The 25,956-nt window shown below is 34.2% G+C and overlaps 2 protein-coding genes across 4 annotated transcripts in view; one reads left to right on the top strand and one right to left on the bottom strand.

The window, feature by feature from the left end:
* Nucleotides 1-5,008: 5,008 nt before the first annotated feature.
* Nucleotides 5,009-6,880, top strand: PMCH (pro-melanin concentrating hormone). The gene is made up of 2 exons (XM_028829812.2): nt 5,009-6,327; nt 6,674-6,880. The coding sequence occupies exons 1-2, from the start codon at nt 6,079-6,081 to the stop codon at nt 6,878-6,880; spliced, it is 456 nt and encodes a 151-aa protein (XP_028685645.1). The 5' UTR covers nt 5,009-6,078.
* The window catches only part of PARPBP (PARP1 binding protein), a 66,344-nt gene continuing 46,718 nt past the window's right edge, over nt 6,331-25,956 (bottom strand). For all 3 annotated transcript variants that reach the window (XR_013401287.1, XM_015152609.3, XM_015152610.3), the window contains 4 exons: nt 24,026-24,204; nt 20,628-20,706; nt 8,402-8,537; nt 6,331-7,892 (listed from right to left, as the gene is read on the bottom strand). Coding sequence is in view for 2 of the 3 variants with exons in the window: in XM_015152609.3 (XP_015008095.3) it covers nt 7,552-7,892; nt 8,402-8,537; nt 20,628-20,706; nt 24,026-24,204 (735 nt within the window). In the remaining variant the exon portion in view is untranslated. The remainder of the gene's footprint in view (nt 7,893-8,401; nt 8,538-20,627; nt 20,707-24,025; nt 24,205-25,956) is intronic.

Raw genomic sequence — 25,956 nt, 5'->3', positions numbered from 1 at the left:
CAGCTAGTCTCCTTTGTCATAGAACTGCATACATGTGTCCCAGGAGTCAGAGAAACTGGAAGTGGATCCATTGGAAAGTGGAGCAGTCACAGGCCTGACTGCTGCTGAGCCAATGACATGAGCCAGCAGATAAGCGACATCATGTGTGAACCGCATGTGACATCTGCTTCACTTCTGCTCTCCAATCTTATACAAGAATGTCTCGTGTGGCCCACTCCAATTGGAAACATAGATAAAGATAAGAAAATTCTGGGGTGGGGGGGCAATTTCTGGGGTGAGAGAAATATATACGTAATATATATAACTCTTACAACTCAGTCATAAAAAGAAACATCTCTCACCCAACAAAATGAGCAAAAGATGTAAACAGACACTCCACAAAAGAAAATATATGAATAGCTAACAAGCACATGAAACAGTGTTCAACATCATTAGTCATTAGGAAAATGTAATTAAAACATGATATCACTACTCATCTACCAGAATGGCTAAAATTAAGACTGACAACATCAAATGCTGGTGAGGCTGTGGAGCAATCAAAGCTCTAATATAGTCTTTGTTGAAGTATAAAATGGTACAATTACTTTGGAAAATAACGATTTCTTACAAAATTAAAGATACATCTATCTTATAACCTAGCAATTCCATTCTTATATATTTACCCAAGAGAAATAAAAACACATGTCCACAAAAAGACTTGTGCAAGAATGTAGGTAGTGTTATTTGTAATAGCCAAAAACTGGATACAATTCAAGAGTCCATCAACAGGAAAAGAGACAAGTCAATTGTAGTATATTTATACAACAGTAATAAAAAAGGAAGGAACTACTGCTTCTTACAACATTAAAGATGAATGTCAAACGTGTTGAGTGAAAGAGGCCTTCCATAAAAGACATCATACTGTATATTTCCAAAATAGGCAAAACTAATTCACAGCAGAAAAAAATCAGAACAGTGATTGTCTAAGAGCAGAGTTGGAATGAGGGGTGGGAATGGGGAAAATGGTGGTACATGTAAACTCTAACAAGGTAAGACATAACTTTCTGGGGTGAGGGTAATGTCCTGTATCTTGAAAGGACTTCGGGTTTCAAAAGCATACACATTTGTCAAAAATTAGCAAATATGCACTTATGGTTTATGCATTTCACTTTCCATAAATTTTACTTCAAAAAAAAGCTGTAAACAACTATTAAATTCCAGTTAATGATATGTATGTTGAAGTATTTAGTGAAAAGCATACTGATATATGCAATATACTTTGAAATGAATTAAAAGAATAAGATGATTAATAAAGGGATGGAAGGGATAGAAGTGAAATGTTAATGGTAAACTCTAGGTGAAAGTGTATGGGTTGTTTACTATAGAAATCTGAGAAGGAGTTTTAACTTTTCTTACATCTTTTGATAATTTATATAAGTGAGCAATCTCGGCTTTTACACTCATACAATTAGCCACTAAGAAATGATGATTCTCAGTAAGCCAATGGCCAACTGCCATTTAACTTATCGGCAACACATAGCAAAGATGTGTTAATTGGAGCAAAGAGAACTTTAATATAAAGTGACTTACAAATATATAGTGTCAGCAGTAGTTCTACAGAAAAAGAAGATCATATTTGATATAAGCCTTTTGCCTTTGCAAGGTTTACTGAACCACCCAAACCCATCTAGCAATAGTTTTACTTCTCCAAAGTTCCCTTCTACTACTTGGGGACATTCCATTTTCAGCATCAATGAAAAAGAAGTCTGCTATGCTCCACTGCACATCACAGTAACCAATTTTTTTTTTAAGTTATCATTAAAAAAATTGGAAACTATCTCCATAATTAAATGGTTATGGCAAAACCTCACAATGTTCAGAGGCTATGACAGTTTAAACAAAATAAAGCATTAACTTTTCTAAACTATCAAAATCATTTGGATTTGGTCCCAATTTTGAGTGAAGATCAGTCAAGCCAATTCATCCGGCGGAAATGTAAAACAAAATACATAATTATTAATATTTATTACCCTCCCAGAACTGCATCTAAGAAAAAAGATTTCCATTAACAAGGACTTTTTTTTTTTTTTAAGACAGTCTTGCTCCGTTGTCTGGGATGGAGTGCAATGGCACTATGTTGGCTCACTGCAACCTCCATCTCCCAGGTTCAAGCAATTCTCCTGCCTGAGCCTCTTAAGTAGCTGGGATTACAGGTGCCCACGACCATACCAGGCTAATTTTTATATTTTTAGTAGAGATGGGGTCTCACCATGTTGGCCAGGCTGGTCACAAACTCCTGACCTCAGGTGATCCACCCACCTCGGCCTCCCAAAGTGCTGGGATTACAGGCGTGAGCCACCGCATGCAGCCTAACAAGGACTTTTATAGATTAAACAGGCACATCCAAACCAGGTTCAAACCAAGGGAAACAAATTAGGGCACAACTAACAACATTAAAAAGATAAGGAAGCTCTAAGATCAAAAAAGTCAAGGGATGTCAGAGTCCTTTGTTTATAATTATACTCACAAAACATTTACTGAGAAAGATCTTAATAGTCCCTGAGAAAATCAACAGTTAAGTCTACCTCAGATAAAATACTTAAGTGAAATAGAAAAATTATACAATAATGTAAATTCCTAAAACAAACTAAAAAAGAAACAGAGAAGCTAAATGTTCCTACAGCTACTGAAGAAAGTAAATCAATTCTTAACAAAAATCCTACCAAGAAAACACCAAACCCGCAGTCTAACAAGACAGAAAAGAAAGGATAAATCTTGCCTCAAATGTATGAAATTAGTACAACCTTAATATCAAACCAAAGTCAATATAAAAAAGGAAAATTACAAATTAATCTTTCTTATTCATAAAAAGTAAATTTGATTTAAATTTGATTTAGTAAAATGTACTAAATCAAATATTGCCAAATTGAATCCAATAATTTTTTTTTTTTTTTTTTTGAGATGGAGTCTCGCTCTGTTGCCCAGGTTGGAGCACAGTAGCACGATCTCGGCTCACTGCAAGCTCTGCCTCCCGGGTTCAAGCCATTCTCCTGCCTCAGCCTCCCGAGTAGCTGGGACTGCAGGCGCCCGCCACCACGCCCGGCTAATTTTTTTTGCATTTTTAGTAGAGATGAGGTTTCACCATGTTAGCCAGGATGGTCTTGATCTCCTGACCTTGTGATCCACCCACCTCGGCCTCCCGAAGTGCTGGGATTACAGGCGTGAGCCACTACGCCCGGCCGAATCCAATAATTTAAAGGTTTCTTTCATGAACACATGGTTAGTTTAACGTTAGAAAAATCTGTTAATATTTCCAAAGCCTGAAGGAGAAAATGATCTGGTCATCTCAATATATGCAAAAAAAAAAAAGCATTCAATAATATTCAACAATTCATGATAAAAACTATTAGTAAGCCAGAAATAGAAAAGAACATCCTGTACTTTATAACAAGTATCTACAAGAAACCTACATCAAACATTATGCTCCATGGTGAAGCATTAAAATCATTATCTGTAAAATCAGTAACACTGCAAGGATATCTCTTATCTCCATTTTCAGTAGTTACTGGAGGCTTTAGCCAGTGTGTATGAACACACGAACAGACACACAGACATGTATACACAATATAGATGAACTGAGGAGAAAGAGATAAAATGCCATTATTATATCATTTATATCAATTGTCTTCATACAAAATCCCAAAGAATCTATACATTTATAAACTATTAAAAAAAAAAAAGAGTTTGGAAAGTTTTTTCTGTTATCAAATTACTATGCAAAAGCCAAACGCACATGCACATACCAGCAATAATGTTGCAAATATCATTTTTAAAAAATACAATTTATAATAACCAAAAATAAGAAATTCAATTAAAATGATAAAGAATTATAATTCTCTCAACAAAGGTATGCAAGACCTTTATGAAGAAAAGAAAATGTCATTAAAAGATTAAAGAAGAAAAAAAAATTAAAGAAGATCTAAGCAAATATAGAAAAATGCCATGCTCATAGATAATAAATTACCTTCAGGATATCAATCCTTCTCCAAAATTAATCTTTAAAACCAATGTGATTATAGGTTGAGCATCCCAAATCTGAAAACCCCAAATCCAAAAATGCTCCAAAATCTGAAACTTCTTGAGCATTAACAGTATGCTAAAAAATATATATATTTACTGAAGCATTTCAGATTTCAGATTTTGGGATGCTTAACTGATATAATGCAAATGTTCCAAATTCTGAAAAAAAATCCCAAATCCAAAAATACTTCTGGTCCTAAGTGTTTCAGATAAGGGATACCTAACTTGAACCTTAATATCCTGTCAAGTGTTCTTACAGAACTTGAAAAGCTGATTTTAAGATTTATATGGAAAATAAATGACTAAGAATAGCTAAGGAACTACTGAAAAAGAAACACATGTGGGTGAGTAGAGGGCTGGGAAATTTGACCTATCAAGTATTAAAAATTATTTTAAAGTTATATTAATACTGTAGATTTAGCTGTGGAATAGAACATTCTGAAAGAAGCCCACACATATATAGAAATCTGATATACTGCAGAGATGGCACTGCAGATTAGTGGGGACAGGACGAATTCTTCGAGAAATATATAAGGACATTGGAAAAAGTAAAATTACATCTCTATCTTATATCATACACAAAATTACAGATGAATTACAAACCTAAACATGAAAGTCAAAATATTTAAACTTTTAGAAGAAAACATATGAAAACACATTAATAATCTAAGGATTGAGAAGGATTTCTTAAAAACAACACATTAAAAGTAGTTGCCATAAAGAAAAAAGAAAAAAATTTAACATTAAAATTAATCAGTTTGGTTCACCAAAAGACACCATAAAGGGGTTGAAAATATGTCACAAACTGAGAAAATAATTGCAACATATATAACTAACAATTAATATCCAGAATATATAAAGAACTCCCATAAATATATTAGAAAAAGGCAACCCAATAGAAGAATGGACAAAGCAAAAAAAAAAAAAAAAAAAGCATTTAACATAAGAGGAAACATAAATGGCTCATAAACATATAGGAAGACACTTGACCTCTTTGGTAATTAGGAAAATACAAATTAAAAGGACAATGAGATGCCTAAGAGTCAGCTAGGACATAGAACAATGGAAATGCTCATACCCTGTTTATCGGAGGCACAAATCGCTTACCAGTATGTGGGAAAACATTTTGGCATTAGTAAAGCTGAACATATACATACTCCATGACCCAGCAATTCCATACTGAGAAATATACTCTAGAAAAATTCTTACATATATGTACCAGAAGACATATAAAAGAATGTATTATCTTACTCATTGGGGTCAAAATTAGAAATTAGCTCTGAAATGTTTAATTAAGTCATACAATATACACTCATCATCCAAAAGTAATGTTTATGGGCACATAAATATTATTTTCATGTACTTATTCATTAATTGCTAAATTCATTAACAAATATTTGTACCTATTATCCTTTTGTAAATGCAGAGATAAAACACACCTGACAGGTCAATTTTTGATATAGCATGAATGGCTTTTTGTTCACACTGACAGGCATATGTACCTTAATCACCAAAGACTATATCAAGTATTTATAAAAGAAAATCCCTTTTGAGGATTATTTCAGTTTAATCAGGATTAAAAGGAAATAAAACTTTATCCTTACCATCCTTGAGTGAAATAACTTGAGTTTTAATATCTTTACTTAATCAGAAAATACATGGAAGGAAACAATAATATAGAGAGAGCCTGATGTCCTGTGGTCTTCCTTAATAACAACCCATTTTCAAGAGACTATAATCTACTCAACAGAAAGCATTCTACCAAGGATCTTAATCAGATGCTGAGAAAATTCACACTCAAAATAAACAACGTGCCACTAAAACCAAAACAATAGGTATTAGCAGCTGCATAAAGGTTAGCCTCAATCTGTTGAGTCATTTCCAAAATGATGAAAAGTATAATTCTTTGAAGTACTTTTTATTCAAGCTGGAAAATATATAAAGATACAGAATCGTTTGCCAACCAGGCTATTTTTCATTTTCTTTCTTGTTTGACTGTATGCGAACATCAAACTAAGAATGGCAAAAATGAATCTCTCTTCCTACATATTAATACTAACTTTTTCTTTGTTTTCTCAAGGTATTTTACTTTCAGCATCCAAGCCCATAAGAAATTTAGACGATGACATGGTATTTAATACATTCAGGTTGGGGAAAGCCTTTCAGAAGGAAGACACTGCAGAAGAATCAGTTATTGCTCCTTCCCTGGAACAATATAAAAACGATGAGAGCAGTTTCATGAACGAAGAGGAAAACAAAATTTCAAAGGTAAGTGGCAATGTGACTTGTCATTTATGTCAATGAAAATTTAAATGATTCTTACAAATCCTCTGAAAAGTAAAACTAATACTTTTATAAATAGAAGTATATGCAGTCACAATATGCATTAGGACAACTGACGATATTTCTTGCATGCCAGGTAGTTCTTCCATCCTGGAAAACCCTCTTATCTGAAAGGTTTTTTTTTCTCCTATAAATTTGCATCTAAGGTATTTTTAAAGAGTCAAAAACAGTGCAGAGCATCTTTGAATTGATCGACAAGAATATTATGCAGTTTATTACAGTTCCACTCTGAATACGATAGCTAAAAAACAAATCAACTTTCTCTTTACAGAACACAGGCTCCAAACATAATTTCTTAAATCATGGTCTGCCACTGAATCTGGCTATAAAACCTTATCTTGCACTAAAAGGATCTGTAGCTTTTCCAGCTGAAAATGGAGTTCAGAATACTGAATCAACACAAGAAAAGAGAGAAATTGGGGATGAAGAAAACTCAGCTAAATTTCCTATAGGAAGGAGAGATTTTGACAGTGAGTAGTCTTTTCAAAATTCAATTCTACGTCCTACCACCATTAAACAGAACTCTGAGTTAAAGCGAATTTGGATGCAATCATAACAAAATCAAATAAGACCATGGCTCAATTACACCTGCCAAAAATGTGGGATTGAATAGCAATAATTAATTATTATCATTTTGGTTTACTCAGAATTAGTTATGCTAGATCCATTCTTTTTTCTTAATAAATTTTGTGTGATAATCATAGTCCTTTAAACAATTTAAACTTTCTTCTTCCTTCAGTGCTCAGATGTATGCTGGGAAGAGTCTACCGACCTTGTTGGCAAGTCTGATACCTGTTGGTCCACATCATCTTTTCAGAAGAAAATAAAAGCATTTAATTGTCAATGGAAGGAGAAGCCCCTAATGCTACTATAACTTGTGCATGTTAAATGTTTGTTTTAAAAGAAAGTAGTGTTAAGATGTATCAGTAACTGAAATTATATGCTTTTACTGTGCATTAAACTTTGTGAAAATTCTGCATAATTATGACTTACTAGTATTTTTAAACAATGCTTAACATACTAACCTTACATACACTGTAGACCAAAATAATAAATCATCATAATTTACACCTTGATCTCTTAAAAATTAAGCATGTCTTTGGTGAATGGTTTATAGATACATAAACCTAAAGCATATAAGACACAAATTTATAGTCTAAAAAACTGAGTTAACTTTGCCTGGCCAGGAATCAACTTGTCCTTGGCAGTACATTTATTACTTTTTGCTACTTTAGCTAGTTTGCTGTACAATTTATTCTGTGAATCATTTGATTTCTTAGGTATTTTAACATTTTTATGTTGAGGTGGTTCATTTCCATTATCACAGAGAATATTTTCACCATCCAAATCCACCTGTTTCCTTTTTGAGCTTTTATTTCCTGTCTGACTAGTTGATTTTCTTGATACTTTTTCATTTTTACTTCTGTCCAGATGAACATTTCCAAAACTCTTTCCAATTGTTGACCTTCCAACAGATGAATTTACACCCTCTGTTATGCAAGATAAAAAGTGGAAAGGAATTATATAATATTTAGTACTAATATTCACGAGAACTTTACAATAAACTCTAAAAATGGCTAAAGAATATTCAAATGTTTATTTTTAAAGTAAAATAATGTTATAAATAATATGATTAACAAATACAGCTACATTACTATCCCATTACTTTTAATTTTACCATAGCACCTCTGAGTTAACTTTGGCCAGTAATCAACTTGTCAGCCCTACTAACAAATATTTGTTTGAATGCATGACATTTAATCCTTAAACATATGCTACAAATTACTTCTTAAACACATTTAGTTAAATCAAACTATGTCCTATTCCTATCCATAAATTTGTACTTAGATTTAACTTTTTAAATAAACTGAGGTCTTTACAAATATAACCTTTCACATTTCACAGTACTTTGCAAAAATAATCTAATTTTACTTAAGTTAAAACTAATTAGTAGACTAGAATTAAATTGCTATTTAATTGCATAAATAAGGTCAATTACCAGAAAGGTCATTTTCCATGTGAAGCACACACAAAGGCTTTGATGCTAAATTAACATTATTCCAATTATCCTTGCTTATCATGTAGTCATCTTTATAAGTACAAGCAAATTGGGATCTAATTAAAGTTTGCTTCATCTGGTAACAGAAAGAAGAAAATATGCCATTTATTCATTATTTTATTTCTTCATCTAGATGGACACACACTCTATAGTAATCAAAGTATAACAACTTCCCTTAGAAATTCTATTACTCATTGAGAACCTCTAACCTTTTATATCTCATAGTTTGCAAACTCATTCATCGCTATGGCTAGCATTTTTGTTCTTTTCCAAAATACTAGCTTTATGTATTTTTTTATGTTTTATTTTTTGGTAACAGTTACAAAACAATCAATTTTAGACTCTACAGGGCTTTGTTACACATTCCTATGTCAGTGCTGCTTTGGAGCATCTTATTGTAAGTAAAATAACAATACAGGTGATATACATAATCATAGAAAAATACAAGTTCTTCATCCTAAGAAGAACACAACTCTTGGAAAAAAGAGCATAAAATTCAGGAAATTAGGGAGGGAAGAAATGCTAAGACGAAGAAAAGAATTAGGTGAGGCCAATCAACAACAGGAAACTAGCAAAGAAATAAACTACAAGATAAAACAAAATGATATAGGAAAGACATTATTTCTCGAGCATTTAGGAAAACAAGAAAGAGGATTCAATATATCATTCTAGAAAGATTTGACCAAGTGACTTAATGGTCAGAAATTCAAAATATACTCTTGCATTTATCTTCAAATATCAAATAGGAGGGCCTAACTTTCTACACAAATAGAAGAAAATTACAAAGATAAACTTAATTCTTGACCATTGAAAAAGATGCCAAAAAAAGTAGTTTTGGAAATGTATTCCACAAACATAAACCAGTGAGCTATTGGGGTATAGAAATTAATTTTAGAACAAAGTAGCCTATATAAATAATGCCGATTTCAACAATTACAGATGGTGTGTAATACCATTCAGGTTTAATGGAGAGATGTCTCCAAATAGAAGTCACCTGAAATCGTTTTATGAAATAGACAAAGTTTCAAATACATAATTCAATAATGATGACTTCAATAATTCAAAAATTTAAAACTTTGAATGTAACTACATTACCCTGATTACCACTTACAGAGTATTTGTTGATACAGTCATGAAATCTAAAACAGCATGACTTTACATTATACATTGAGTAGTTGTATATTATGTTATATACTCAGAGATCGATGCATTAATTCACTCAGATGTTTGTAAAGATAACAGCAGTGAAATCTACTGACTACGGCTTAGAAAAAGTCAGAATAATCGCTTGTCCAGCTGCTTCATAAAAGCAAGTTTTATTAGGATGACACATTTTGTTTCTGACTAATGAGGTTTGTGACAGTCTCCATCTCCCAGATCACTAAAAATTATGTTTCATGTGCTTACATGAAGCATTAGACAATTGGAATTTTATCTTCCATTTAAGCATAAAAATGTACAAAACTGAAAATAAACGTGAAAATACACAAGATCAAAAACTATTTTTTAAAAAGTTGAACAGAATGGACTCTCAAAAACAAATGGGACTACAACCCACTACCTTCATGAATCCCTATGAATGCAACACTTATTATATAGCTTCTACCACAAGATGCCCTATATATAACTGAAGACTTTAAGTAGCTCTTTCTGGACTTTATTAATCCTATAACTACAGATTTAAAGCACTTGATAAACCTATTTAAATAAGTTTTATTTATAAAATTGACTCTATGTTATACTACATAATTGTAGCATTATCCATGAACTTTTATTTCCACCTGCAACACCAGTACTAACTGTTGATATTATCTTTTCACACATTATTTTCACTTCACAGAAGTTATGGCTTATAGAGAATTATAAACTTATTGCTTATAAAGAGTTATAAAGAGTATAGTAAGACCACGCAGGCAAATAGATGCTGAGTGGCTGGCTTGGATCACTCTTTGTACCCCAGTAGTGATGGCACCTAGAGTTAGCTTGGGAGATGTTAGCTTCTCACTGCAAAACCTTCATGAGCACCACCCATAAAACATGCTAAATAAAAATATAATACTAAATAATAATTATATTATTTAGTACAGAAAACTAATGTTTCTTCAATCTCATGTTTAGCAGGAATAAAAATTTCTTTAGAATGTTTCATTACTTTTATTAATTTTTAACATATAGTCTAGGTAAAAAAATCTTTGCTTGCTGGGCAAATAGTCACAAAATAAGTGTGATAGCTCTCCTTACAACTAGATTTCCTCAATTCAGGCTCCTCCATAGACAAATTCTAGAATCCTCAGTGACCACAGTAAAATTTCAGAAAACTACCATCACAGGCAATGGATTCCTGAAGTACTGAAAACAAATTCAGATGTAAAAGAAAAATAATTAATGACTTTTTCTACCATGAAAAATATTATTTATAAATGTATTAAAATATGAGAAATAAACACAACAGAATTCCCCCCTTTGTATATTGAGGGTTTTTTCTTTACATAAATGATTATATGCAGATTTTCTTTTCCCTGTCCTGTACAAAAATCACTTTTTTTAAAATCAATTACCACTTATTAAGTTCCAACTATGTGATAAGCACAGCGTATACTAGAGATTACTAGGATGGCTTCTACAACTTCAAAGACATTCTACTTATAAAATTTGCTATTGACAAACAGCTGGAAGGAATAACAAATAAATTGGATAATAGAATCAAGATTGAAAAGATTTCAGAAGGCTAGAACCATAAGTAGAAAATAATAAGATGAAAATGGATGGGGATAAACAAAGTCCAGTATTTAAGTTCAAAAATATCAATTACAGATGTACAGGATGAGGAGAACCTGACTTAAAAACAACATATGTAAAAGACCTAGAGATTTAAATAGATACAAACTTGACAGAGCCAACAGTGTGATGTCCAACTAAGAAAGCAGCACAAAAAGGTAAGATGATGTGACGGGAAAAGCATCAGATTTGCAGTCAGAAGACCTGGCTTCTAATACTGGCCCTATTACTTATTAACTAGATAACTTTGGGGAAACCATTATACCTCTCACTTATCCACATATAATGGGAATATTTACCTCACAGAATTATCAGAATTGGATGCAGTTAACTTATGTCAAGGTTATATAGACTCTAGAAATCTATGCAGACACTATATCACTATTATCGTAATAACATGTAGGAAGAGGGTACTCTTGTAAGAAAAAGATCTGTTCAATAAGGTGTCTCAGAACCAGGCCAATTCTAAAATGATTCTAGGAATGCAGCTCAAAAAAATGAACTTACAAACAGCTTCTTCATTTTAATTATTTAAACAATACAACCTACATTGGCTTATATTTATAACTTAAAAGAGACCGCTTTTCCTTTGTTCATAAACGCTGAATTTTTCTACACAAGATTAGCGGCTACATAGAACTGAGATTACTTCCTGTTGCAAATCTTCCAAATCTCTCTGTGTATTTGATTTGGAATCACGAATAAGCAAAACAATTCCCTCTTGAAAGTGCTTTTGAAGTACTAAACAACTAAGAATAATGTCCAGATTCACACATGGCTATTAAAATCATTTCATGTTCAAGTCACATGAGAGAAATGGATTGAAAGTGTGCCTTTGTAGAGTGATTTCCCCTCTTTGGAAAGATTTCTATCCACAGCATAATTGCAATGAACTTCACACTTGCCAAGAATTGGAAAAGTCCTTTTGCCACAAGCTCTTTTTAATTTGAAATTATTAGTACATTCCCAGTTTGAGGAAAATAGCACTTCACATAGGAAAGCCTGACTCCAGTTAAATTAAAATGAATGAGTCAAAACACTGAAAAGTCATAGACACTCTCAGAGTTAGCTGTATCAACAAGAAAATGAAAGTTCTATACTCCCATTATATGACAAATATATTAGCAAGTTTGAAAAAGGAAATTATTCAACATACCTAGTAAATACGTAACTAAAAATATTCTAAATTTATCTTATTTTTACATTATCACATTTTCAAAAGAACAAAGATTTTATATCCTTAATTACATACTAATTTGTATATAAATCAAATAATCCATTTCTTCATCGGTGAAATTCCATTTACCCTGCTAAATAGCAGAAAAAGAATCTTTTTGACCTAAGTAGTAACATTATCGTTTTATGACCCTTCATCATAATTGCCATGCCTTTATTTACTCTTTGAAGATAGCATAAACACTGAAGTCTGACACCTGACTATAAACCCTTGCGCTGTTACTTACTAGCTGTATGGTCTGCAAAATGATGACTTCTAGAGTTGAGCAAGGATTAATTGGGAAGAGGGATATAAAATATCCAGTATAAACATCAGACACTTAGTAGGTACTCAATAAATCCTGATCCCATTATTTCAGCTAAAACAAATTCAATTTTAATTCAGTCTAATACAAACATTCCTTTTTCATTCTAATGGAAAATGTTGCTCACTCCCTTACAGACTTTGCTGAATGTCACCTTCTCAAGGAGACTCCTACTTATGGCTATTTAAAACCCAAACACACACAAAGGAACCCCACTTTCCTTAGCCCCTGCCCCAGTTTTATTTCACTCCACAGCACTGATAACCTTCAAATATACCATATAATCCACTTGTTTGTTTTGTTTATTGTCTGCTTCTCCCAACTAAAATATAAACTCCACCAGCAGTAAAACCCTTACAGTTTGACAACTGATGGCCAGCTGTGGTCCTCCGGTTGCCATCCCCTCCTTACAAGGTGAGGAGTCCCCAGGGCTTCAGACATGCTCACCAGGAAACCATGACCTCCTTTATAGATCCTGTTTCAGGGACCCCTGGGAACTGGGCTGGCGCTGGCCTCTTCCTTTAGGTTCAAGAGCTGACTGTTTATGGCAAGGGTGATGGGCTGTGGGGTATATATACCTACTAGGAGAGTGTCCTTCAAAGTATGAAACAAAATCAGGGTTGAAGGGGTTTCAGGGTAGGCCAGTGGCTTCCATTTAGATTCTTGCACCTCAGCTGAACAAATATTTAGGGAAGTCTTGTCCTTTAGGGCAGGAAGATTTATCTGTTTTTTTCTTTTCACTGATATATCTCCAGTGCCTAGGACTAAACTTGGTATCCAAGAGGTACTTATTGTTTTTTGAATGAATTAATTAATGAAGTAAAATTACAACAGACTATAACAAGTATATGCAAGCAGAGCTATGAGGGAACAGAAGCCATGAGCAAGCAAAAGTTTGGAGGTGGAAAAAGAGAATAAACTCTATAAGGCAACCACATGACAATTGTGTGCTTGTATCAAAATACCACATGTACCCCATAAAAATATACAACTAGTATGTATCCAAAATAATTTTTTAAAAAGTAAGTAGACTTGAAAAGAACAGCTATATCACCCTAGGAACACAAGCTTTGAGGTAGAAAATATGTTCAGAGTAAACTCTACTCTGTTCAATAGGGTAAAGAAACCAGTTGGTACAGAAACAAGAGAGAAATATACATGCAGAGAAAACCTAAATCACATTTAAGTACAAAGAACTATGCAGCTGAATTCCTTAAGCTGCTTAATATCCACCGTTTACTTTTGAGTTCTTAAATATTCTGCCTTTCTCTCTCATGTACACATCCTTAAAATAAACCCCTACAAAAAAAATTACCCTATTCTTCCTACCATAAAAGGCATACTGTCCTTAATCTTCCCCAACATTATTTATTCACTGTTGTTCTTTTTTCGCAACTACCCTATACACATTCTCTTTACAACATCAAGGCAATTTAATACTTTCATCATCGGTTGTTTGAAATGCTCTATTTCATTCTCTCTGCCTATTCAAATCCTATTTATTCTGATCTCTTATTATTTCCTCCACTTAATATGGGTCTCTAGTTATTGCATTTAAGTATATCTTTAATCCATTAGAACTGCATTGTTTAATGTGCTAGCCATGTGTGGTTAATTAATTACAATTAAATAAAATTTAAAACCCAGTTCTTCAGTTGCAGTGGCCACATTTCAAGTGCTCAATAGCCACATGTGACTAGGACCTTCAGTAACGAACAGTACAAACACAGATCATTTCCATCACCACAGAAAGTTCTACTGGAGAGCACTGCTCTAGAACAAAGCTTTACAGTCTATGCCCTGTGGCATATTCATGTGCTGCAGATGGATTCCCAAAGGACTCTGGGACATTTTGTAGTTTGCTGGGTCCATACGTTTAGAACCCATATGCAACTTTATATTTGTAAAGGAAACCCTGCATCTGTTCACCCTCTCTTCTAAACGCTAGGTAGTAATCTGATGTGAACTGAGCTTTGGAAAGAATTATGATCAATATATCTTCAAATACTGTTTCTACCCTATTTTCTCCTCTCATTCTGGGACTCCAATTAGGCATACATTAGACGTTTTATCTGTGTCCTGCTCTTCTATTTTGCTTTTTAATTTTTTTCTCTCTCTTTTCTCTCCAGTTTGGATATTTTTTTAACGCTCCATCTTCAAGTCCACTTATCCTACTTAATGCTGTGTCTGGTTTTCTACCAACCACATCTAACAAGGTCTTAATTTTAGATAATGTTTTTACAGTTCTGGAAAAACATTGTCTTTTTGTTCTATGTCATCGATTCTAATTCTCTGTTGGAATTCTCCATTTTTTCATATATTTTGACTATCTTTTCCTCCAATTAATTTTATAAGTTAATTTCTTTTGATTCCTTGCCAGTAAATTTCAATATCTGGATCATTTGTGGGTCTCCCTCTATTGTTAAATGTTTTCTCTTTATTAAAGAACAAATCATCTTGCCGTTTCTCATGTCCAGTGTAGTTTATTTCATGCTGGATATTGTACATAAAGGAACTCTAGAAGCTAACAGATGACCTCTTCCAGCAAGAAGAGTTCTCCTTTTCACTGTTAGGCAGACACAGTGAAAGACTGATAACCTCAATACAATCAAGGAATGAGCTGTTTCAGAGCTGGGTTGCACTTTTCATTAACTCACATTTGACTTCCGCTTTTTACCTTTTCCTCAGGTGTGTTCCTTCTAAGCTTTCAACTGAGAGCTTTGTAGGGATCTCTATCACCTCTGGCCTAAAATCTAGGGGATTCAGTCTGTTTTTCAGGGGTTTTCACACTGTGTTCTGTGATCACCCACCCCACTTTATTTCCAAATATGGCAAATACCTTGAAAAAAAAGACCAGCCATGTGTCTGAGGCAGGTCCCACTTCTCAAGTGGAATCAAGGTGGTTTTAGTCTATTGTATTAAGGCTCCCTACCCCCCACATAACTACAAAATCCAGAGTGTGTGTCCTAGGTAAAAATAACTGCATTTAGGACTCCTGAAGTTTCCAATTTGTTGACAGCCCCTCAAGACACCCAAACACTTTGGTGGTTTCTCTGTTCCTCAACAGAGTTCCTTTACATGGGCCAACACCAATCCTCAGCTCATATTCAAAAGTAGCAACAAATCCCAGGGAAGAAAATAGCTGACAATAGACTTCTCCCATCAGAAGGATGTTATCCTGTCCCGATTTTTAATTTTTTAAAAATTATTTGATTATATAGCTCTCCTATATCTTTAAAATATATTTTTCCCAACTTATCTGCCTTTTATTGTTTTGCTGTTGTAGCGAGAATGGTGTTCTACCAGGACGTACTATATCCTCAGTAAAAAAAAGAAGTATCCACGTCACTACTTGATTCTGTTCCTTCCTTATCTGACAGCATTTTATTTTCTCCTCAGAGTTACATTTTGAAAGTTGCATTTTTTTCTGTTATCCCTCATTTTTCCATAGCTTGAGGAACAGTAGAGGTAGAAGTTGAACTCATCTGAGGAGACAGGTAGTCTATGAAAATTTCTGGGTTCTGCACCCTAGGAGTTTATTAGGTATTGTATATACCAAAGGAAGTTTCACTTCATCTCATTAGGGAGTGTATTTCAATCAAGTGGAAGGAAAACATTTGGATAATTTCCCCAATTCAGTAGGTAGAACTAGAGCCTTTATTTCTCTCAGTGTGTAAATCCCAGGGTTCATTCTCCACATTTTGTCTATAGTTCTCTTCCATTGCCACTTCTACTATTTCTCTAACAAATAAGAAATTCTATAGGACATTGGTCTGGGCGAAGATTTCTTGAGTAATACCCCACAGGCAGTACCGACTAGAGCAAAAATGGAGAAACGGGATCACATCAAGTTAAAAATCTTCTGCACAGCAAAAGAAACAGTGAACAAAGTGAAGAGACAACCTACAGAAGGAGAGAAAATATTTGTAAACTATCCCCCTTCACTGATCATCAGAGGAATCCAAAATAAAAAACTACAGTGATATATCATCTCACCCCAGTTAATTGGCTTATCTCCAAAAGATAGGCAATAACAAATGCTGTCAAAAATGTGGAGAAAAGGGAACCCTCATACACTGTTGGTGGGAATGTAAGTCAATAAAACCACTATGGAGGAAAGTTTGGAGGTTCCTCAAAAACCTAAAAATAGAGCTACTATACAATCCAGCAATCCCACTGCTGGGTATATACCCAAAAGAAAGGAACTAATACATCAAAGAGATATCTGCACTGCCATGTTTACTGCAGCACTGTTCACAATAGCCAAGACTTGGAAACAACCTAAGTGTCCATCAACTGAAGAATGGATAAAAAAATGTAGGCCACCTGTAATCCCAACACTCTGGGAAGCTGAGGTGGGTGGATCTCTTGAGCCCAGGAACCCATGAACAGGCTGGGAAACATAGTGAAACTCCATCTCTAGAAAAAAATACAAAAAATTAGTCGAGCATGGTGGTACACACCTGTGGTCTCAGCTACTTGGGAGGCTGAGGTGGGACCAGTTGAGCTTGAGAGTTCAAGGCTTCACTGAGCCATGATTGCGCCACTGCATGCCAGCCTGGGTGACAGAGTGAGAATCTGTCTCAAAAAAAAAATAAAAAATAAAAAAATAAAAAATAAAAAAGTGGTACATATAAAAAATGGAGTAAAAAAAAAGAATGAAAAAAACTAAAAATAAAAAGATCCTGTCATTTGCAACAACATGCATTGAACTGGAGGACATTATGTTAAGTGAAATAAGCCAGGCACAAAAAGATAAACTTCCCATGTTCTCACTCATTTGTGGGAGCTAAAAATTAAAAACCTGAAATCATGGAGACAGAGTAGAATGATGGTTACCACAGGCTGGGAAAGGCATAAGGTTGGGAAGAGTGAGGATAGCTAATGGGTACAAAAATATAGATAGAATGAATAAAATATAGTATTTCATAGCACAACAGGGTGACTACATTCAACAATAATTTATTATACATTTTTATAGAGTATAATTGGAATGTTCATAACATAAAGAAATGATAAATACTTGAAGTCATGGATATCCCATATAGCCTGATGTGATTATTACACATTCTATGCCTGTTATCAAAATATCTCATGTACCCATAATATACACACCTATTAGGTACCCATAAGAATTTTTAAAAATAAATAAATAAAGTGCTTGGAAATTGGGGTAAGAAAGTGGCAGAAAACATTCGCTAAAGGGTCCTAACAAAATCAACAAAATAATGAAGGTTCAGGAAGAACCTGGTTTCCTTTGTGGGAAATTTATTTGACCATCATAAACAAGATTCCTGATACACTACAGTAGGAAATAAAAGTTGAGGACCTAAAATGAGTGTGTTCGTGAACCATTTCCAAATTGGTTTCATAGACTTTTGTGATCATAGGAGCATCTATTTCTATTTAAGAATGAGGAAACTAAAATCTGAGTTAATTTACTCCATATAATAATGACATGGATATTTCATAAGTAAGTACATCAAAATTCTAAGTTCTCTAATATTTTCTACCTTTGAAATGCTCATTTCAGGATATTTCCAGTGTAGATCACATATTCTTTCTGTGACTAAAATCCACTATATGACAAAAGAGCAAAAGTAACAGAGTAATAAGGTAATCAGCTGCTAAACTACTTTTCCATAGGAACTTTGGTAGTAAATATTGGCAGCATTTTTTGTTGTTCCAACAAATACTCTACATGGCTAGAGTTCAGTTGTATACCTGGTTAAACTAATCATTTTCATACTTCATTTTATAAAGAGTATCGTAAAACATAAGCAATGCTTTCCTTTCTTGATTGCCATTTATTAATAGATTCAGAGCTGTATATACTAAGCCAGCTCTACTGTTAAGTAATGGAAGCAATGTAATTATAACCTCATTAGTATTTAACCATGGTTTTCCAAACTGTTACAAAATATTTCATGGTAGTTATGAGATCTCGGGTAAGTTGCCTTCTTACAATTTTGGTTTCCACATCTGTAAATGAGACTGCATTAGATGATCTCTGTTCTATTTCCCAAAAGTTTCTGAATTCGTCTATACATTTTGTAGTAATTAGTTGAGCCTTAACATTTTCTTTAAAAAAAAAACTATCATTTCTCAGATAGTTTTTTTTCATTTTGATTTAATTTTAAGAAAATCCAATTGGACTGTTTACAACACCAAGGATAAAATGCTTGGGAGAATGGATACCCCATTCTCCATGATGTGATTATTATGCAATGCATGCTTATTCATGTAGCCCATAAACATATACTCCTACTATTACCCACAGAAGTTACAAACAACAAAATTTAAAATAATAAAAGTAAATAAAAGAAAAGAAAACTCTAAGCCCTTTCCTGGTAATATTTAACGTACTTCACTGTCAGTGATTTTTCCTTATGTGATGTCTTACATTCTTTTTTTTTTTTCAGATAGAGTCTCATTTTGTCGCCCAGGCTGGAGTGAAGTGGTGTGATCTCCACCTCCCAGGTTCAAGCGATTCTCTTGCCTCAGCTTCCCAAGTAGCTGGGATTACAGGTGCATGCCACCATGCCCGGCTAATTTCTGTATTTTTAGTAGAGATGGGGTTTCACCATGTTGGTCAGGCTGGTCTCAAACTATTGATCTCAAATGATCTGCCTGCCTTGGCTTCCCAAAGTGCTGGGATTACAGGCGTAAGCCACCATGTCTGACCCACTTTCTTATTCTATTTGAAATAGAGACAGAGAAATTGAGTCCCCCAAAATATGACTTATTTTTAAATCAAAATATTAAAGTTTGTCAGTATCCCTAGCAAGAAAAAAAATGTTTTGATATGTTACATTTCTGTTTCTACCCAAGTCCAAAGGATAGATTTTAAAAATCTTACCCCTTGATTGCAAATACTTATATTAATATGACAAAGAATGGACAAATCTTATTCACAGAAAAATTTTATGAAACTCAATGTATTCCACAAGCATTAATTGCTAACAATTACTAATAACCAATAGAAAGAAAAGGTATTAATGAATAAACTAAATGGGTGTAGGGTATGTAGATGAAATAGGTATTAACTAAAAGCTTTGCTAATTTGAACTAAATTTCCAAATGAAAAAATAAAGGGCATACAAATTACTGTTCTCTTTTTTGTTGTATCAAGATGAATATTTGACAATTTAAGGATGATTATGTTTATATAAAAATCTTATTTAATGAATTAATGAATTCCCAACCATACAATAGTGTCTGGATCATAGTAGATACCCAATAAAAGTATGTTAAACAAATGAGTTAAAGCCAAATTTCCTTTTGAAAAATAAGGCCAATAAAAATTGCTTGAAAACCCATTATTGATTACTTATAGGCACAGATGTTTCATATGAGGACAGGAAAACTTAGTTCAAACTAAATGAAGAAAGAACAGGAACAGTTCTAGTCAAGAGCAATGTAAAATGCTCTCAGCTCAATCTACAATTAATTATATTCCGCATTACATCTTCAGACAGAGGCAATTTTAAAATCACATATCTTGAGATTCAGTTTAAGATATAGAAATGTAAATGAGAAAGCCTTATCTTCTTTATTTTCCACATCACTCATTCAACAGATATTTATTCAACACTTACAATAGCAACTGCTTATTCCTTTCCCTTTTTTAGGTCCAGTGATTAAGCAAACCAGAAACAGATTAGTCAAGACTGTATAAAAGGAAAGTCACTGTATGCCAACTGTCATAACTCATTTTCCATTTAATTCCTATTGTGTCATGTATAATGTTTACAATATTTACAATACCCAGCTCAGCCGTAAATGTATTTATTTCTTCTAAAAATAAAACAGTGTTTGCTATTTTCATGCCATGCACTAAATTGTACCTTAATTTTTTTCTCTTGCATTGACTTACAGATGCGTTCTCTTAGGGGTTTTATCGAATTATTCACTTGTGTGGGAGACCTATGCAAAAAAAAAAAAAAAAAAAAAAATTTATTGCTTTGTTTGGAATGTTTGTTTCCCTCCCAAATTCATGGTGAAACTTAATTCCCAATACAATATAGTTTTTCCTCAACTTATGATGGGGTTACCTCCAGATAAACTCATCACAAATTGAAAATACCATTAAGTCAAAAGTGCATTTAATACACCCAATCCACCGAATACCATAGCTTAGCCTAGCCTATCTTAAACATGGAATTAACTGGAATTAGTACATTGCAATATCTGTTGGGCAAAATCATCAGGAAACACAGTAGAGTATCTGTTGTTTACCACCATGATCATGTGGCTGAGTACTGTGGTTCACTGCTGCTTCCCAGAATCATGAGAGAATATTGGTCCGCATATTGCTAGCTCAGGAAAAGATCCAAATTCAAAATTAGAGGCCCAGTTTCTACTGAGTGTGTACAACTTTCACACAGTTGTAAAGTTGTGTGAACGTAAATCACAAGTCAAACCATCATAAGTTTGGGACCATCCATGGTGTTAAGAGGTGGGGCCTCAGGGTGATTAAATCATGAGGACTCTGCCTTCATGAACAGGATCAATGCCCTTATGAAAGGGTTTGTGGGAGCAATTTTGCCCTTCAGTCTTCCCAACCACGTGAAAACCCAGCAAGAAAATACCATCTATGGTGCAGAGGCCCGCATCAGACACCAAATCTGCTGGTGCCTTGATCTTAGACTTCTAGACTCCAGAACTATGGGAAACAAATTTCAGTTATTTACAAATTATCTAGTCCGGAGTGTTTTGTTATAACAGCCTGAACAGATGAAGACACTTACAAACCAAAGTGGCTTTTAAACTACTATCTGCCCCTCCTCTACCCAAAAGCACAGTTATAGGATAAAGGACAACTAAATCTACTTGTTTATAATACAGCCATGTGCTGCATAACAACATTTTGGTCAACAACATGCCACATATTTGACAGTGATGCCATAACATTATAATGAAGGTCAAAAATTCCTATCACGTAAATACTTACTTTATGTTACTATTTCCTTATACTATTTAGTACAATAACATACTATACAGGTTTGTAGCCTAGGTGTGTAATAGGCTCTACCATCTAGGTTTGTGTAAGTACACTCTATAATGTTCACACGACAAAACTACCTAATGATGCCTTTATCAGAATGTATCCCCATCATTAAACAGTGCATAACTGTACTTTATAGAAGTGTCAGTATTTCTATTCTGAGAATCCTAAATAGTAATGGTTTGCTTAGTTACTTAATCCAGTAACTAAACGTTTCATGAGCTTCTACTATTTGTAAGGCACTATTCAAGATATTGTGAAGAATAGAAAGTTGACTCATTTATTGACCCTATATTCAGGCATCCTGAAGTCTAAGTAAGGAACATAAGAAATCCACATAACTGAAATTCAAAATAGTGCGGGAATTCAAAAGAGAAAAACATAGAAATAGGAAGGTCAGAGAAGGTAAAATGGAGGAGACCCACCCTATAGTTTTGGATTCAGACCAACTTGAACACCTTAATAAATTAATCCCTTTTGGCTTAACAGAGCCAAAGTTAGAACCCCCTTGACTCAAATGACTACTAAGCAAGAATAAAAGATTGGCTACCCTAAGAAAGAATAGTTGACAACCTTAAATTGATATACCTCATTGTCCTTAATTTTATCATTTCAGTGTAGACCACTGAAAATTTACTTTACCACAGACCAGTGTGCACAATGACAATTAGAAATGTGAATGCAGAATCCAAACTGTAAACAATAGCAATGTGTTCAGTGACATGATTAAGTATAGAAAACCTTTTCTTTTCTTTCTTTCTTTTTTTTTTTTAAAGAGAACAGGGTCTTGCTCTGTCGCCCAGGAGAGAGTGCAGTGGTGCAATCATAGTTCACTGTGGCTTCGAGCAATCCTGGGCTCCCAAGTAGCTGGGACTACAGGCATGCACCACCTCAGGCTCCCAAGTAGCTGGGACTACAAGTGTGCACCACCACACTGGATAATTCTTTTTTATTTTTGCAGAGATAGGATAATGAGGCATAGGAGAGAGTACATGAAGCAATCATGAAGCCAGATTTCAATAAAATAGCTCCAGTAGAAAATAGAAGAGATCAAACAGTAGGATAATTTTGCAACAATTCTCTACAGTGTACTAAATACAATTTAAAATGGTTGTTCTAAAAATTTTAATGTTTTCTCAAAGTGAACGTCCACTTAATTAAAAATACCAACAACCTACTCAATGACTGACCTAATCATTAAAACTGGAGAGCATCTGCTATAGATGAAACTGCATCACCCATATGTGTGTGTGTGTGTATGTGTATAATATATATATAATACACATACATATAGAAGCCTTAACTCCCAAATGTGACTGTATTTGGAGATAGGGCTTTTAGGAGGTAATTCAGATTAAATGAGGTCACATGGGTGGGATCCGAATCTAATAGGACTGATGGCCTTATAAGAAGACGACAAAGAGATCTCTCTCCATGTGCTTCTACTAAGGAAGGACATGTAAGCACACAGCAAAAAGGCAGCCATCTGCAACCCAAGGGGAAAGCCCTCACCAGTCCTGACCATGCTGGCACCCTGATCTCCAGCTTCCAGCCCAAAGAGAAAATAGGTTTCTGTTGTTTAAGCTACCCAGTCTATAGTATTTCGTTATGCCAGCCTGAGTAGACGAAGACAGCATCAATGTCTTATACATAATACCAGCATTAATTTGGTAAATATCTTTCTTCATAATTTGAGGGAGAACCAGGAGCTGTCAATTCCAGTGTAAGTTTGGTGTATGTGCTCTCTCTTATTCTAGGCAGACTAGCAGTCCTGAGAGCACAGGCCTCAGGCTTTAGGAAAGACACCCTTGCTAATTGCTAACATACCTTACTTGGGCAAATTACTTAATCTCTCTCAAGTCTCTAATTCTTCACTTATAAAGTGGAGCCTCTAATTCTTCACTTAAGAACATGGTGGTTGGGAAGGCTAAAATAATTTAACTGAAAACATTTAGCAAAATTCTTGACACATAGCAAAGGAAAGAAATATTTTCAAAGCAAAACAAGAACTAAAAACAACATTGAAACCAAAGACTTCTCTCATGCTGTACTCTCATAAAATACTACTTCTTTTATATATAACCTCTTTGAATTCAAATGTTCAATCTCTCTTTAATTAACTTTTATTTTCTTTCTTCACAATTTCTGTAGTTTCTAAGTTTCCTACCATAAGCATACATTTCTTTTATAATTCTCCAGGGTTAACATTTATAATACAATAACTTCCACATTACTTACCTAAAAAGTGTAAGAATAGAAGTTCCATTATGATGAATTGTGTTTTCCTCATCATATAAAAGCTCTGCTTTGTTTTTGGTAGGAGCACTAGCTGCTTCTTCATCCAAAAGAACTAATAAGGTTTTCACAGTATCTCTGCCACAGTATGCAGTGCCATGGTTTATGGCATGAGATTTTGGCTAAGAAAAAAAATAATTTTAAGTAAATGTAATAATCACCCCAGCTGGGTGAATGGCCATACGTTTCAATTCCCTGTGGCACTGGCCTCTTTCATCTATTGTTAAAGTAATAAAACACCAGCTATAAGAAGTGGCTGTAAGGCATGTGACCGTTTTTCCTTAAGCCACGCTATAATCAACTTTACCAATTCCAGATGCACAAAAATAATATCATCATCAGAAGACATTAGGTTCTGGTCAAAATAACATTAGGCTTCGAGTCAGAAAAATTTAGCCACTATCTAGCTATGTGACATCACCCCATGGCTCAACATCTCTATTTTTTCTCTCTCATGCCAAAGAAGCACGAGGTTCTGGCCATCTGAATACAGGCCCCATGGATGACTATAAAGATCAAATGCAAAAATGAAAAGCTAGTTGACAATCATTCATTCAATGATCATTGATAAGTATATATTATGTCCCAAGCACTGTGTTTAAAGCTAAGGCTCCAAAGGTGACAACCACTGCCTTCAAGGAACCCATAGTTTCCTTGATAAGATAAATAAGTGACAATTGCATTACAGAATGCTAAGTGCTATTTCTAACAAGTGTATGCACAGTGCAGTAGGAGTACAAAAGAAGTGACCAATGTACCCTGGCATCAAAGATGATTCCATAGAGGAGGAGGCACTCAGAGGAAGAAGAGAGCATGGTACTTTCAGGGACCAGGTAGCATGGCATGGCTGAAGAATAAGGTAAAAGAAAGGAAGTGATATGAGATGAGCCTGGGAAACTTTGTATATCATGCCAAGAAGTTATAAGCCAGTCTGTTACAGAGGAAAAATCTCTTCCTTTATTAAGCAAGGAAGTAAAATGATCCTATTTAGATTTTAAAGAATCAACGATGGCAATGTGTAAAATATATTGTGAGATATGAATGTTATCAAATCTGGAGACAGGTCACAAATTAAAGACTATAGTAGACCAGTTTAGAAGTAGAGAGTTCTGAACTAAGATAGTAGTAATAGAGATAAAGCGGATTAAAAAGGGAAAGTTGAAAAAAACTTCATGACTAGATAGAATAAAATAAAATACATAATAATAAAATATTATCTATAGATACATGTAAGCAAAAACTCTGAAGGCATTTCTGGCTGGATTTGATACCAACTTCTTAGTTATATATCCTGTATAGCTCTGGAGAAGGTGTTTGACCTCTCTACTTAAACTCCCTGACGAAATAGAGGCAATGATAATGCCTAACCCAGAGGGTTGGTGGACATTATACCTAGATATCAAAGCTACATCTTCTGGGACATCTGTTGGAAGCTGTGCCAGTTTCTTCGGCTTTCATCAGTATCGTCTTGGCCTTCTTTCTCTCTTGGCAGACTTGGGCTACCAGGTGAACTATAATGTATATAGATCCACTGGAATTATAACAAATTGCCTATCACAATCTGGTGCTTCACACATATTTTTCATTAGTACCAGAGAATTCCATATTGCTTAATAGTCACTTCATGAGTACTATTTGATCATATTTTTCAAAGATCTCTGATTTGGTTGAAAACACGAAATTAAGAACAAGATTTTTGGTATCTTTATTTCTTCTGCCAAGAAATGGAAGCAATTGATGTTGTTAATTATTTGAGCTGAAAGATCCTGATTGATATTTGTAGTAATAACCTGGTTGTCATTTGAGCTAAACTATTCACCAGGAAGTGTTAACACCCATGAAACACACAGGGCAACAACCCTGAATCTACCCCA

This window comes from Macaca mulatta, chromosome 11, assembly GCF_049350105.2.
Source record: "Macaca mulatta isolate MMU2019108-1 chromosome 11, T2T-MMU8v2.0, whole genome shotgun sequence".
Lineage (NCBI taxonomy): Eukaryota > Metazoa > Chordata > Mammalia > Primates > Cercopithecidae > Macaca > Macaca mulatta.
The sequence above is the reverse complement of the archived record's forward strand: the minus strand, read 5'-3'. Positions and strand labels throughout refer to the sequence as shown.